At 39.9% G+C, this 15,719-nt stretch overlaps 1 protein-coding gene across 1 annotated transcript in view; it reads left to right on the plus strand.

The window, feature by feature from the left end:
- Positions 1-15,719, plus strand: part of kcnh6a (potassium voltage-gated channel, subfamily H (eag-related), member 6a) — an 80,935-nt gene that overhangs the window by 10,876 nt on the left and 54,340 nt on the right. Inside the window, exons 2-3 of the mRNA XM_088623090.1 lie at positions 1,775-2,005; positions 14,594-14,746. Of these exons, the coding sequence (XP_088479216.1) occupies positions 1,775-2,005; positions 14,594-14,746 (384 nt within the window). The remainder of the gene's footprint in view (positions 1-1,774; positions 2,006-14,593; positions 14,747-15,719) is intronic.

The following is a 15,719-nucleotide window of genomic DNA, read 5'->3' on the forward strand; positions in this document are numbered from 1 at the left end:
CATTATATGGTTTGGTAAAAATGCTCATCATCCCTGCCAAACCTTCAGGATGGACATCAGTCTCTGCTGAGTATTTTTTCTGGCATCCTTTTCAGGACAGGTGCCAGAGCCACTGTGCTCTGTTTATATTAATGCATAAGAGTCTGGGTTTCTCCGAGGTCAGAGTGGGGAGCAATGCCTCGTCTCAGTTTAAAAGGAGGTTTGCTTCTGAAATTACAGGGTAGTTGGTATTTTATGATTATGAATTCACAGGGATTTTGTAGATACCTCATTAAGACCTCAGGAGAGATGCAGGTCAAAAGGCTTTATACTCTACGGTTTACAGAATTATTCATCCGTCCCTGATAAAAAAATAATATTTCCGTGCTCAGTTCGGGGTCTTCCGCAATAAAAGCCGGTGTGCTCTGACAGGGCTGACCTCTTGACCTAGTGTTTAATGAGCTACGAGCCCAGTAGCTCCGAAACCTTCTGAAAACAAAATCCATCCTGTCGCTTCAGCTCCGCTTCGCGCGACGGGAACGGTGTCTGCGCTGCCTAGCAACGGCATTAATGAACTCGGTTGCTGTGCCGCTTGTGCTCTGTGTGTGACACGGGGCTCAGTACTTGATCCCTGCTCCTGCAGGGCTGCAGGATGCCAAGATGAGCCTTCATGTGCACCCAAGGACACTGCAATCTTCCACTCTTGTAAAACGTTATTTTCCTTCTCCAGTAATCCCCCGGTGCTTGGGCGAACTGGAGTATTGCACTGTAGACTGTCCAGGAGATAATCCAGTCATCACTTGAGCACACAGTGACGCTCGCGGGACATATTAAAATTTGAACAGATCGATACCCTGGTTACTTCTTGTTGCTGACAGCACTTTTTCCATCTGTAAGCAAAGGTTTGTCAAGAAACATACTTCCATCCATCCCCCCTTTTTCTACCTGTTTCTTCCAAGGGGGAAGGGGTAGCTGTGGCCTATCCTGGCAAGTATAGACATACGTGATGTGTCTAAAAGAGAAGTGTACCTCAACACCATTGAAGGGATAAAAATATGACACCCGTCCATGGCACTTGAAACTATTTATTTGGAAGCTATCTATCATCATCTTGTGGTTCCACAGTGGTGCCGTTTTAGTAAACATTGAGAGTAATTTTTTTTGGTTTAATGTTTATTTAGTCTGTGCTATATTGGATTTGCCTGGATATCTGTTTATATTTCTGGGTCATGTCCATCAGGTGCCTGGTGGGTTTGGATATGTTATACCCTGGAGAGCTGATCCCCATTGAATCATTAGCTTATAAAGATGTGGAGCAAATATTTAATATACAGTATAAGCAACGGATTGCTTTCAGTTTAAGTCAAGAAGAGATAAGTTTGTATAAGAGTCTGAAAGCTCTCAGCATTCTGAGGTCAGGACTGGACATCTCTTTGGTAGTCAAGTCACTAAGTTTAATAGTTGAATCATTTCCAATGTTCATGTAAAGCCCCACAACATTAATATGTTTATAGTTATATTACAGCTACTATAAATGAGAATAATTTAGCACAGAACTGCAGAAAAACAATGTAGTTTGGTATCAGACTATTTAAAATTTAGTACAGCATTTCAGTAATTTAGTACTGTGTTACATTTTATTTACAATTTGATTATCTAGAAGGATATTGTAGTATTATATGTGGTGCTTGAAGTGAGTTGCGCTGCCCTCCCAGGTGTGCGGGGTGAAAAGAGGCTGGCAGCTCAGCGAGGCTGTCTCTCTCCCTCTCACGGCCTTCTCCATGTCCTTCTCCAGACCGCAAGTTCCTCATCGCGAACGCCCAGATGAAGAACTGCGCCATCATCTACTGCAACGAGGGCTTCTGCCAGATGTTTGGCTTCTCTCGGGCAGAGATCATGCAGCAGCCCTGCACCTGCCAGTTCCTGGTGGGGCCCGGCACCATGAAGAGCGCCCTGGCTCAGCTGGCACAGGCCCTGCTGGGCTCTGAGGAGAGGAAGGTGGAGATCCTGTACTATGCCAAGGAGGGTAAGCGAGGCCAGTTTTATCAGTTTTCTCTGGTGTGACACTTTATTGTAAGTATCACCTCTTAGGCATGTTGAAGGCATGTGTTTGGCATTTATTCTGACTTCTTGGCTCTTAACAAATCGTGAACTCTCATGTGCAATGATTAGGGATATATTAGCCTATCATTTAGCACTCACTAGCTCTTAAAGGATGATATACTACATGGCTGAGAAAAAATAAATAAGAACATTGTAACACTTTATTTTAAGCACTACTTATTAGGCCATGTGTTGGTGATTTGTTTTTGACATGGTGTTGAATAAGTCTAAGTAACTATCCTTTCCCCTTGCACAGTTAGTTCCTGGTGACTAAAATAATGCCATTGATTTGGGTATCATGTAATTCCCTTAAATAATACACTTTAATTTGCTTTTAAAGCATAATAATTTTAGAGAGATATGCAGTAGAAAAATACCATTAAAAAGATGATAGATTAATAAAATAAACAGAAGAATAAGAGCAATCCCTTTATCTCACTAGCGATCTTTTGCATATGATAAACGAAAACAGCAGTACTCAGCCCTGGCCTTGGGGAACATTGTATCTTCTGCTTTTTGTTTTCAAGTTCTAAATTACTGAGCTAAATGATCCATGGCTGTTCTTTTTAAAAAGTTGGATAGGTTTGTTAATTAATATCAAATTATGGACCAGTTTCTGAGATTCACTCATACTGTACATTCATTTAGGTGTGTGACATGGAAGTAACTGGACATCTGGACTACAAAGTCATTTCTTTTTGGTGGGGATGTCTCATGCAGTGTCTTTCTGACATACGTATAGATGTCATTAAATGGTCACCTAACTGAGAGTTGTTTAGTCGCAAATAAGACACAACCCACCTGAAAAGCATGTAGAGGAGAGAATTGCTTGAAATCCATACATTTTCTAACTGCTTCTTCCAGGGGAGCCAAAGCCTATCCCAGCAGGCAATGGACACAAGGCAGTGTACATCCTGGCCAGGACACCAGTCCATCCCAGGGCACAGCACACAAGCCAACACAGAAACTCACACCAGGGCCAATTTTCCCAGAAACCAATTAACTTAACAGCATGTCTTTTGGTTGTGAGAGGAATCTGGAACACCCAGGGGAAACCCACGCTAATACACGCAACATGCAGATAACACCCCAGATCTGGAATTGAATCCAGAGCCCCAGCACTGCAAGGCAGCAATGTTAACCACTGCACTGCTTGACATTCTGTTTGCTAAGTGCCTTTGCAGTTGCACACCTGTAGCGGAGTAGATTTAAAACCAAAGACTTTGTGCAGGAGCAGGTTAGAAGGATGTGTCCTTCAATTGAAAGGACCAGTTGGCCTCTGTGACTGAAAGCTCAGCTGGAACAAAATCAGCAAATTCCTGATTTTTGAGTCCTTCAAAATCAGGTTTGAGAACCCATGATCTAAAGTCACTGTAACACAGGACCCCATTTATCCTTGAGTAACGTAGAGAATCAGATTCCATGATTTACCGCTGGCATCTGCCTTGAAGCAGGTTTTTGTGTTTGTACATTCACTGTTTTCCAGTTTTGTCCCAATAGTTTTGTTGAATCTACGGTGTTTGAAACAACAGAAGGCTTAACTTTGCTCATTTCCAGATCGAGTCCATAAATATCTGTGCTAAAAAAATGATCATCCTTCTTCCTGAAGCCTTATGGCATGTGAGAAGACAATAGTATATTAAATGACTTCACACAAATTGGAGATTTGAGTTGAAATGTCTTATCAATGTATTGCAATGTTAATACTGACACACAGGTTTCACTGCAGAAGTAGCAGAATAAAGTACTGTAAAGGCCAGTGAAACTGTTGAAATGCAGGAAAGAGAAAACTCAAGGGAGATTTAAACTGGGAAACCATGACAGAGCATCACGCTGTACAGCACTGTGACAGAGTGGGCTGCTGGTCACGACAGCTGGGCTCTTGTGGCTTGTCCTCTAGTGAGGACTTTTCACATAATGGAGGTGGTGTCACACTGCTACAGAGGAAAGTTTATCAGAGTGTAGAACTGAAAAAACAATTCAAGTTCAGTCACAGTCAATCATGGTCACTCGCAAGCTCAGAGCAGACACGCTGGCACTCCCTTGATAGATAGCTGCAAACTCTGCGCACCACCATAACACTGGTCTTGTCTCGGGAGAATTTTACACAGTCTATGTTTGAAGGGAGGGCGATGTCACTATAGTAACATGCCATGAAGATTTTACTGAAGAACATCTAAATGTTGCATTTGGAGTTTCTTAATGTTTTTGTTATATAGTTCTGCTTATGTATTCGACTGGCCCATTTCAGGATTCCTATGAACAGGAACAGGAGGTTGACTTTTGAATAAAAAAACAAGTTTCCCGTGTGTTTGTTATTTTTTAGCTCCCTTCATGTCCTGTTGCACACTTCAGCCATGAAAATGTATCTGAATTTAGAAGAGATAAACTAAACCTTGCTTAAAGCCACCTTGTTTATAAAGTCAGTTTGATTTGCATGCAACCATTGTAGGATCCAATAAAATGAAATATGCATTAGGCCCATGGATAATGTAGTGCGGGTTTATTTATTGAGCAGGCAGGTGTCTTCATAGGAAAACTCATTATGGGCACTTCATCATCGTGAATTCATGAATGCTTTAACAATAACAAAACCATTGGATGTAGTCCGTGATTGACAGCATTTTAATAAGCTGCATTTTTCCAAGTGATAAATCAATTAGGCAACAATTTTCTTCCTTCCAGTCTGATTGATTTCGCAGTGGGAGGAAAGATAAAGTTCTCTAGAGTCCTGTCCATTGCAGACAGCTCCAGCTCGCACAGCTCCGTAGTTACACTTCTAGAAATAATTTGGTAGCCTTATTCTTTCTATTCTATGGTTAGCAGAATGAATTAATTAAGCAGAGAATGCAAACTTCATGATCATCATTTTGCCACATGTCAGAAGGGCCTCTTTGACATAAGCTCGTTTAAGATTTCAGTGGTGCATTGAAGTCAACTGTAAGATACAGTACATGCATGACTAACAGCCTAGTTGCTTGGCCTCCTGGCCAGCCACTGGGGTCACTGCTGTGTGGTGAACCAAGGGAATCCAGCTGATGTAGTCCACCCACAGCTGGCAGTGCAGGGAATCCGGATCACAGCTGGGTCAAGACACAGTTCAGATTCTACCCAGCTGCTAACTGTTGTCGATTAGGCAACCTTGAGAGCCATCAGTGTGTTCATTTCACAACTGGTCTGTTAGCCAGGGCTCTGCTTTTCAATCCTCACGATACAAGTGTCAGATGGTTTGTGTTTCAGCTGACCTCTTAAGTTAAAAGCTGTGGCTTTATGGATGTGAAATACAATCAAAATACATAAAAGACTATTATTTTTTCATTTAAGTGTGCAGAAACTCAATGGGAATTAAAATCAGAAAACACTGCAGCCAGGGGGATTAGGTAAATCCTTCCCTTTGCTGCCACATGTCCTGCAAGATTATTTTGTTTTGTACTTAGATTTATCATGCTAATGACTCTTGAATTAACCTCTAACGTCTAAATACAAGGAAATGAGATTCACAGTTAATATTGCAGTCTGTGCAACTGCAGAATAATTCAGTGGGACTTAAATGACTGATTGCAAAACTAATGTAGAGGCCAGCAGCCAGACCCTCTGTGGAGTTTTTTTGTAAAGGGTGCAGCAGAGTTAAAGCAGTGGGAATCATAGTTGTTTCTGACAAACCTAAACTTAATTAATCAAGCCTTGATTGGTCAGAACATCTCGTTGTGATTTTTATGGGATAACAACAGTGATAGTTCTATACTGCGGCTGTCTGAGTCTCGTTGTGATTAGGATGATTTAATTAGGACCGATGAAGTGGTGCCATTAGTTATGCCACATGATTTCTCTGGAAATGTCTTCTAAGAGGAGGACAATGGCACGGGGCTGTGGTTACACTATTTAAGAATCCAGGGGTTTTTAGCTGTTCTGCATGCTCATTTAGCATATAGTTCTGAGAACATTTCAATATAGGATGTGAGGTCTATATGTGGGAACCATTTCCTGAAAAAATGGGGGGAAAACCTTGGCAGAAATCCTAAGATTGTTATGCTGTGATCTGAGAAGCACGTGTTTAAAATGACAGAATTGCCTTTTGTGTCTGAAGCATGAAATCCTTTTGGCAACAGTGCTGCCTGCTACAGACCTTTTACTTTGACATTTATCTATATTTTCCAATAATTTCATGTTTTGAAATGGGTGACACCCGAAGAAGGCTCCACTGCCGAAACGTTGTGTTTTCTTTCTTCTCTTTTCAGAATTGAATAAACCTATTACTTGTTCCTTTGCAGGAAAATGATTAGTTTGATTGATGGCTTAAATAAATGTTCAAAAGCTGAGTTGGAAGAGGCTGTGAGACATTGCGACTCCACAGTGCTGGAGTTGTGACACCACATTTATCTACAGTAACTTGACCTTATCAGCATTTCTGTTTTTAAAGAGAAGGTATTTATTTTCACAGATGGGAAAACTGAACAATTCATGTGTTTTCCTGTGCACATAGTTTAATTATTCTGGGCAGAGTTTGCTTTGTAACTGTGAATAAACCCCTCTTTTAACCTCTTCAAACGCCCCAGGACTGATATGATAGCAGTTGAGGGTATGTCTTCTATTTGTCTCATTATGCTCCAATAGTGTTTGCAATTAAAACCTGCAATTACTTTAGTTTTAACGAAAATTAAGGATTTAAAATTGCAAATCCGATGAAATAGAAACCAATAATAAGTACAGTCAGAACTTTTCACTGTTGATTGTGAGTTTCATTGATGCTGTTGAAGGCTAATCGGAATTGAATTAATTTCTGGTTATAAATGAACATGTCCAGTGGAGAGACAAATCTCCACATTTTAATGTAGCTTTTCACAAGAGGAGATTCCCCAGACAGCATAGGCTGTGACCACAGGCTGATATCATAATGGAAATGTCATTAGTTTCCCAATTCCCAGCACACGTGTCTGCTCAGAAGCCCCTTATCAGGCCCAATTCTTCAATGCTTTGGAAAAAGCCATCAGAAACCATGGTAATTACCAGAATCTGGTTTTCTATGTAGACACTACAGGTTTCCATGGATGCTGAATACAAATACAGTGCTGGTCTCAATGACAATAACAAAGGTCATTGAAAAAACAGGAAATAAATCATAATCCCCTTACTCAAGCACAAAATATATTTTTAAGGACCTGGTTTTATCTTGTTTTTTTTTGCTTTTTAAGTTTACCTTGTGTGTTTCTTCCCATTCATATTTTATGTTGTTCAGTAAATCATGAGGTCATCAATATAAGCATATGAAACAATCATATATCCCTAATTCTATTATGCAAAACGATGCTGCAAAATGATGCTGACTGTACATCACTGGCAGTTGAAGTCGTCCTGGTTTTTTAATGGCTGATGATGAGATTTAAAAGAGAGACTTGCAAAAATAATCTGCTGTTTTACAAACAGGAGCAACATAAACCCAGGACACAGGTCATGTTGTCTGTGTCATTATTTCATCTGTGCAATAATCTATTTATGATTCAATACTGGCATCATCATCATTATACAGCAATTAGAGGAATAAATGCAATATTAAATTATTTAACTTAATTACAACTATGGATATTTTTAATCTAGATTATCCAATCTGTCATAGCAGTTTTTAATTTTATTTAAAAACAGTAAACTAAGAGTTGTGTAAAGAGGGGATCATTTCTATATTCCCCTTAAGGAAAAAGTCAGTGAATGTACAAAAATAATAGAAAAGGTATGCACATCCACTTCTCTGGTAATCTTTCCAAACTGCACGAGTGAAATGTGCCAGAGCCCAGGTGATCTGATATTCAAAGGTACAATTTATATAATCCACTCTCCTCTGTTATTTCCTGTGTTATCTGTGATATTAGAAGCTTGCTGAAGGATTCTGTGTGAGAGAGTACCCTCAGGTTGGTATTTTCAGCAATCACTCACTGTTCTGGTAAAGACAGCTAATTACAAGGAAGTGAACAATGGAATGAATACACTTTGTCCAGAGCTGACAAGGAAAGAAAATACTGGAGGTACACAGTGCTTGGTGAATCCAGACTAACAGCTCTGCACTATGTAGTGGTTAAGATACTGTAGGTTAAAATTGCAAGAGCATTCCCTTGGACCATAGGCAACATGTTGACCAACAGTTTAAAATTATGTCAATGCTGTCTCATCAAAGAGCACATGAGTAGTCAGGTACACAAATGGGAGCACACTGGTCTGGCGTTCCCCATATTAACATCATACGTGACATTACATCATAAATGACAGGAGGTTTGGCATCTGGTTTGCTTGGTTGGTAATAGCACAGGTATTGTCCAGGGTATTAGAGTCAAATACCTGACTTCTTCCAGATTCCCAAACCCTTTGTGTACACAAGCAGATGTTTGTCTCCGTTCTAAGTACAGTTTTCTTCAGTTTCAGCTTGTGTCTCTGATTCTAAAGAAGATATTTGGGTTAGCTTTGTTAATTGACTGAAAAGAGTCCTTTTTAACCTGCCAGTTTAGAACATCCCTCAACATGTGTCTGGACAGATTAAAAAAACAGCAACCATCTTTTTTTAAATGTTACATAATTTGTAGGCAATGCTATGTGTGTACAAAATGTCATTGTCCCACAGTGCACACCTTTCCTGTTTCTCCTGCTAAGCACCTGTATATTCATGTTCATGACCTTCTGGTAGAAGGTCTCTAGTAACAAATATTATACTCAGTTAACTGCACAGTGACCATCTTCAGTACAGGAAGGCTGTTTCTGTTTTACTCCAAACGATGTCTAAATTGCTCACGTGGACAAATTACCTGCTTAAGTGGTCAAAGAGCAAACATCCATTTATAAAATGACATGTGCTATTCCTCACTAGGACAGAGTTGGCTGCCCCTGACATTTTGCTGAATAACGATTCTATTTAAAAGCACTCAGTGAAGAATAAAAGGGGGAGGATAAGCTTTAACATTTGCAAGCCCTGAACATTATTTATGTGTTATTCACTGCTGGAAGGAAGACATGTAGAATTGTGAATTTAGACTGAAAATGCTCAATCAGTGTTGGGAGTATTATCTGTACTGCAGTGTCCTCACCAATATATTTTTAGAAGTTGCTAATAGCAACATGAAGCTAACTAGCTGAAATAGAAGGAAGCATCTCTTCTTTTTTTAGCTTGTGGTGTGCAATTGTCTGTTAATTATGTCAGGCTTAATGTCACTGGGCTCATTGCAGGTTTGCCACATGACCCCATGACTGGAGCACAAGTTGTGACGTTTCTGTTACCCCCAAACTGAAAGTTTAAATGTGTAATGTGAGCAGTACACCATTGTTAAATTGATATCTGTCTGTTTCTCAATCCATATGATGAGTAAATTATATGACCACACATCTATTCTGTTTTGTGACATTCAAAAATAATTGTACCATGTTTTTTATCATTCTCAAATCATTACACTTAATTGACAGTCTTTCAGAAAAGATTAGCTGTTCACACAGTAGGAATGATGTCTGGTACTTGATTAGATTAGATATTAGTGTCAAAAATACAAAATGGGTCACCACAGGCAATGAGATATATCAAGTGTGATAAAACACACAACAAAAGCTATTGATTACAATATTCATTTGTTGCCTGTCAGTGTATTATAAATAAAATGCTGTATATGCAACATATATATTTATTTTGGTAATAGACTATGATTTTGCTGTATTGCCTGGAAGTACCTATGCACAATTAATAGCTTAATAAACCTAAAATGCTTAACTTACTTGTTTATTAATCAAAGTTTAGGGAAAACGTAAAAACAAATTCTTACATAAGAACTGGTTCTATGTATCCTGAAATTACCTGAAAATGGATTATAGCTCTGGAGTCCTGGACGGCAATAATCCAGCATTTGTTATTGGTCAGTTCATATCTCTAGCACCTGAAGACCTACATTTTTAAACATTTATTTTATTTTTCACGTATTCCCACACACTTAAGGTTTGCCACTTCTTCATGTTTCCACTCAGAGTTGGTCCCACTATTGCACAGAGAGAGTGAGGGTGAAAAAGACAGGGCATGCCCAGCTCGCCCATCTCCCATCAGCCTTCGTGCTAACTTGCTGCTCGATGCACAGGGCCTCACAGGGGTGGCCGCACCGACCAGAATGGTGTTGAATCTCTCGCTGACGTCACTGCATGCCCGCAGAGCCAAGATATTCCTGGATGACAAATCGCAGTGCCCTGGCAGTTGTCCACAAGTGCTCGGGGAATCCTGGTTCCAGCCAGCTAGTGGCATGATCCGGGCTGTAGTGTGTGAGACTGTGCTTGGGGTGAGTGTCTTAACCTGAGCCATTTGGGGAGCCCCTGATCCATTCAATTGGTACACAGAGGAGGGATTGTTAACATGCAGCTGCTGTGGCTTCCTGGCCTGTCACCTGTGGAAAAACTTAACTAGATAACAGTAATAGACGTAAGAGGTTCCCAGGTGTGATTACAGGACTGCACATTTTTTCCAGCTGACCTACGAAGTTGTTCATCTGTTTGAAAGTCATGTATAAAATGTACTAGCTCGGAGAAGGTCTTTAACATTTCAGCTTAAGCCTTTCAGCCGAGGAACTGAAAGCAATTAAAGAGTTCAAGTAAATCATATTATTCAGAGAGGGATTCAGTAGTGTACCTGAGAGCTGAACTGGAAAGCAATGAGAGCAGTATCACAGTGTTGGGAACTGAAATCCCTAGAATGAGGTAAAGCAATCAGACAGGAATAAAAAGAGCATTAAAGGTGCCCTTTTATACCGGGTTTTCATTTCCCAATGACATTTCTGTAAGTGTACAGCTCTGGTGTTTTAATCTGTGGCCTTCAGGTATTTCGTTGTTTCTCTATAAAAATTCTGCAAAAAAATGTACCTGAGATTACCCTAACTAGTAATTAATTATGAGCTACAGACTTGTAAGGCATATACTGTAAAAAAACACCCCCTAACTTTAATAAAGCATCTTTCATTCACACTGCTTCATAAACTGAGTAAATGTTTAATAATATAAGAAAAGACAGAGGCTGTATTTATAGAAGCAGCATTAACAAAACTAAAATGTATACTGATTCAGGCTAGAAGGAGCCATATGGTTATAGTGAAACAATGCATTTAAATTGTTCCTAATTTCCCTTCAGACTGCAGGTGCAAACACAATTCAATATTGTAGTAGTGCACATCTTAAGCATGTCTTTTGTGGTCTTTATAATAACCCCATCTGCTCTGGTGGCTATGTGCTGCTCGCTGTGGAACAGCTAGTAAAATTAACAGAAGAAGAACACAATCGTGAAATTGTGAAATGAATGATGAGAAGGAGGGTGTTGCGTGATGAGCTGTGGGCACAGGGAGAAAGCAGGCTTGCCTCTGTGGGGACACAAGCTGTCAGAGTGGATTAGCCAGCCCGCTGTCTCGTCTACAGAGGTGCAGGTCACTCTCTCTTGCTCTTCCTCCAGCTATCATTTCTGTCTCTCAGCATTTATGTCTTTTCTCTGGCTTTTCCTGTGTCAGTTTCATGGTCTGAGTGTTACTTGCAGAAGGGGCAGAAAAGTAGTCCTATGGAAGTGCAATCTGTTGTGGGTTTGGCAGCACGGTGGAACAGTGGTTAGTTATAGCAGTGCTGATGACGTTCTGGTAGTTATAAGTGGCTTCTGGGAAAATTAGCCTGTGTGAGCATGTCCGTGTCTGTGACTGCACTGCGAAGGACTGGCGTCCTGTTCACAGTATAAATTCAATATGCAATAGTATTCAGACCTGTCATGTATCATACCCAGATACTGCCTAGATCAGGCTGTTCATCCAGAGTGAGCAGCCAGGCAAGGAGGAAATTAGTGAGGAGTGTCATTGTGAGGCCAATAAAAACCTTGAAGGAGCTACAGAGTTCAGTGGGAAAGATGGGAGAAAAAATCAGTCAACAAACTCTCAGTCACTCCACATAGATGGACTGTATAGCAGAGTGGAAAACCCAGTTTTGCCCTTGTATGCAGTTTCCAGCAGAGCACCTGAGTGATCTTTCAAAAATGCGTCAGTGGGCGAGCTGGAAAGGAACAAAGAGAGTTTAATTCCACACCAGAAAGAGAAATAAAGTAGAATAAACAGTGATTCAGTTGTGCAGCTTGCTTCACAAAAATATCCATCAATTTTCTAACCCCTTCTTCCAATCCAGAGACGCACAACCACTTTGTTTCATTGATCCTAGGTATTTTAATGTAAACTTAAAAAAGTGTGCAATTTTTCATATATTCTTAATTTTACTGTGATAGCAAAATAAATGCATATGTGTAAAAACAGTTGGGATTTTTTCATGTATATTTAATTTTACTGCAAATTTAAAATGAATATAGAATTATGTCTCTTTCATTCTATAGTTATGATATACTGTATCTTTGGTTAAAGAGCTAACCTCCCTCAGGGATTTGTGATCAGGGCTGTGAGAACATAGTTTGAGAACCAAAGGAGTGCAGCTGCAGTAAAGGTTAAGAACCACTGGTATACAGAATAAGAAGAAACTCAACAAAATTATAGTACCTTATTGTTGCATTTTGGTGTAAACTATAATTTTGTTCATAGTATTTGTTTTTCCCAGGGAGCAATGTTGCTCAGCAGGCATGGATTTAAATAACAGGTTCTCAGGTCCACAGGGAGAGAGAAAAACGCAATTATGTTTTGAATAGGCGTCTGGCAGCATGAATAAGAGCTGGACTGAGCGAGTACCAGATATTAAAGGGCTACAAAGCACTACATCATAAAACTGTAAATATTAACACGAGCCACTCTGTTTCCTTATTAGGATTAATATCCTGTACCATCTGTGTGTTTTATTTCACTCTAGAGTGCAGTTCTCTCTCCCTGTGGTCATAATGTCTTGTACTGTCTTCTCAAACGGATGGCAGATGACTGCAGATGAAAGACAAATTATTTTTATCTGACATCACATACCGCTTCTAGAGAACATATTCCAAAATGTTTTGTGCAGTAGAGATTCACATAACCACAGTCAGTGACTACTTTAACATAGTTCAGGCTCATAAGGTATTTGGACTGATGTGACGCTAGTGATAAAATTAAAGATCAAACCGGCATCAGAGATGCAGCCAGTCCCCCACAGCCTTCCAAACCTGCTGGCCTGTGCAGAGCCTGCTGTCCTGTGCAGAGCCTGCTCTGGGCTGTGAGGAGCCTGCTCTGGGCTGTGAGGAGCCTACACGTTGATCTGTTCGAGTGCCAGCAAGACATGTAATGCAGAATCATGCAAATCTGTGGGACGGTGTTGCAAGAAAGTGCTGTCGCTCTACTGCGAAAACGTCTCCGAGAGTGATGCCATCAACCCATATGTGTGACGTCTGAGCTTCAGACATTTTTATATTTTTAATTTTGAACTAATGGTAAATAAACGAAATGGCTGTGAGGCCATTTTCTGCAGTTGTGCGCACATATTTAATATGAATATTTTATGTTTTATTATGTAGTACTCAGAAATTTAAGAACATGAAAAGAAAAGGTTACAAAAAGACCATTTGTCCCCTCAAACTGATGTGATTGGTGGTATCTGATTGATGCAAGGATTTCATCATCTGTTTTGTGAAAAATCTGAGGTTATGTGCTTTAAAGTGTGTTCCTGGATTTGGAAGATGCAGATGTGCCTCCTGTAAGATTTCACTTGTGTCCTCTGATCCTTGTGAGCTTTCGATTTGTTGCTTAAGGGGCACTTTGTTTTGAAAGTGACTTTGACCACTACTTATCGCACTGTAGCACACCTGAAAAGAAATGTTCTAAAGTTTGAGGGAAGCAGAAACATCTGTTGGAAAATGTTGACCATTAAGAGTTAAAAATGTTCAGTTTATGCTCTATTTCCCTCAATTTCTTAACGGTGAGTGACGTTAAAGAAGAAAACAGGTTTTTCAGAGAAGTGTTCCATAGTTAAAATGTATGCCCTGACAAAATCTGTCCCCCACGACGGACATAATCCCTTTACTAATTTTTAATAATTAACCAGATGTAACAGATGGAGGTCAGGGAAAGCTTGTTAAGGTCACTATGGAAACATCTGCCTCAGATGAGCAGGTTGCCGAGGCTACAATTACCAGGGCCTGTGTCTGCTCTAATTTTAATCCAGTAGTCCCACTACTTTGGTTTACTTAAACTTACAATTAACACTGAGCAGCGAGCTCACAAAGTGGTTTTTCATTGCCCATTTACCTGCCTGTTGGTAGTGCCCTAGTTTTGCAGTGATGTGGATGTGGCCTTAGCAAAATTGTTCACAAATATACAAATCTGCTGCTTTTCAAAAGTTAAATGGCTCGAATAGCTGGGCAAATCAGATGAGCTTGTCCATAGGTTCTCATTCATAGGTTGATAGTGGGTTCTCCTGGTATCCCCAAGTAAAGTATTAAAAAGTAATCCTTTTTTCCAAATTCAGAAAAAAAGAAGAAAATGAGCTTGTGTGTATTTGTTTGAAGGTGCTAAGAGACTACTTGACGGTGAGTGGGGTCTTTGAGACTTTATGTGTGCTTGCACTGCAGGCACGTGTCTTCCGTGCCTGGTGGACGTCGTCCCAGTGAAGAATGAAGAGGGTGCTGTCATTATGTTCATACTGAACTTCGAGGAGATCCTGGGGACCTCAAAGAAGAAGGGTGGCCTGAGGCAGAGACTGGCGCAGAGCTGGATCAGAGCAGGTTAGTTGACTCTGAGGTCTTTCATTTGTTTGTGGATTGTATATACTACCCTACAAGTGTTCTCTAGCTCACATCATCAGTCTATAGGCTTATGTTTTTAGACGATGCTGCATTAAACTTGTCTTTTTAACCCATGTCTCCTCTTACTCTTTATCACATGTGTACTATCAATACATGCATGAGACCTCAGAACTATATATCATCACCCTACCAGACCAGCATGCAACATGCCTATAGCAGAGTTCAGTTTCCACCTCTAATAACAAAACATTACATATATCCATCAAACCAAAGGAAATATTAAGCAAGGTAAGGAAATATTGTCTGATTTAGCCAGTGAAATCCCAGTGGCTTGTGCAACACTCACTTGGGAATACCAGCAATAGCAGTCTGATGACATAGTGTAAGTGAGGTCTGAAACATGAAATTCTCATTGGATTTACTTGGTCTAGATATACTGCAATAAACTTAACTGCCATCAATTCTATCTGTTACATACCTAATGTTCTGTAAAATACATAAACTTCTATGCTATGCTTTTAACTCACCAACTTGGATGTTGGATGCGCTCTGCACACAATGTTTAATAAGTGTTAGCGTCCACCTTTAAGTGCTGTGTTTCATGAATTTCTCCCTGAAGTTGTGGCATTGCAGGTAAACTCATCAGCTTGTTGGCAAAATACCTTGATTCCCCAAGCCTGCTGTCTAATATTTTAATGTCCCATCAGACAAGAAAGCATTTGTCACAAACCATATTTAAATTATTTTTTGTGCATTTAAAATAATAAATTTTCATTGATAATATAATGTAAAATGTATGAAACATTATAGCCATATATATTCTTTATAGGAACCAGTAAAGGTTTATTGCACATTTATGTTCTTCTCTTCTCTTTTCCGCATGGAATAAACCTTTACTTGTTCCTTTGTAGCCTACGCATGGTGATGCAGCTACCTTCTTGAACTATATTCT

This window comes from Lepisosteus platostomus, chromosome 28 (genome assembly GCF_059453375.1).
Source record: "Lepisosteus platostomus isolate fLepPlt1 chromosome 28, fLepPlt1.hap1, whole genome shotgun sequence".
Taxonomy (NCBI): domain Eukaryota; kingdom Metazoa; phylum Chordata; class Actinopteri; order Semionotiformes; family Lepisosteidae; genus Lepisosteus; species Lepisosteus platostomus.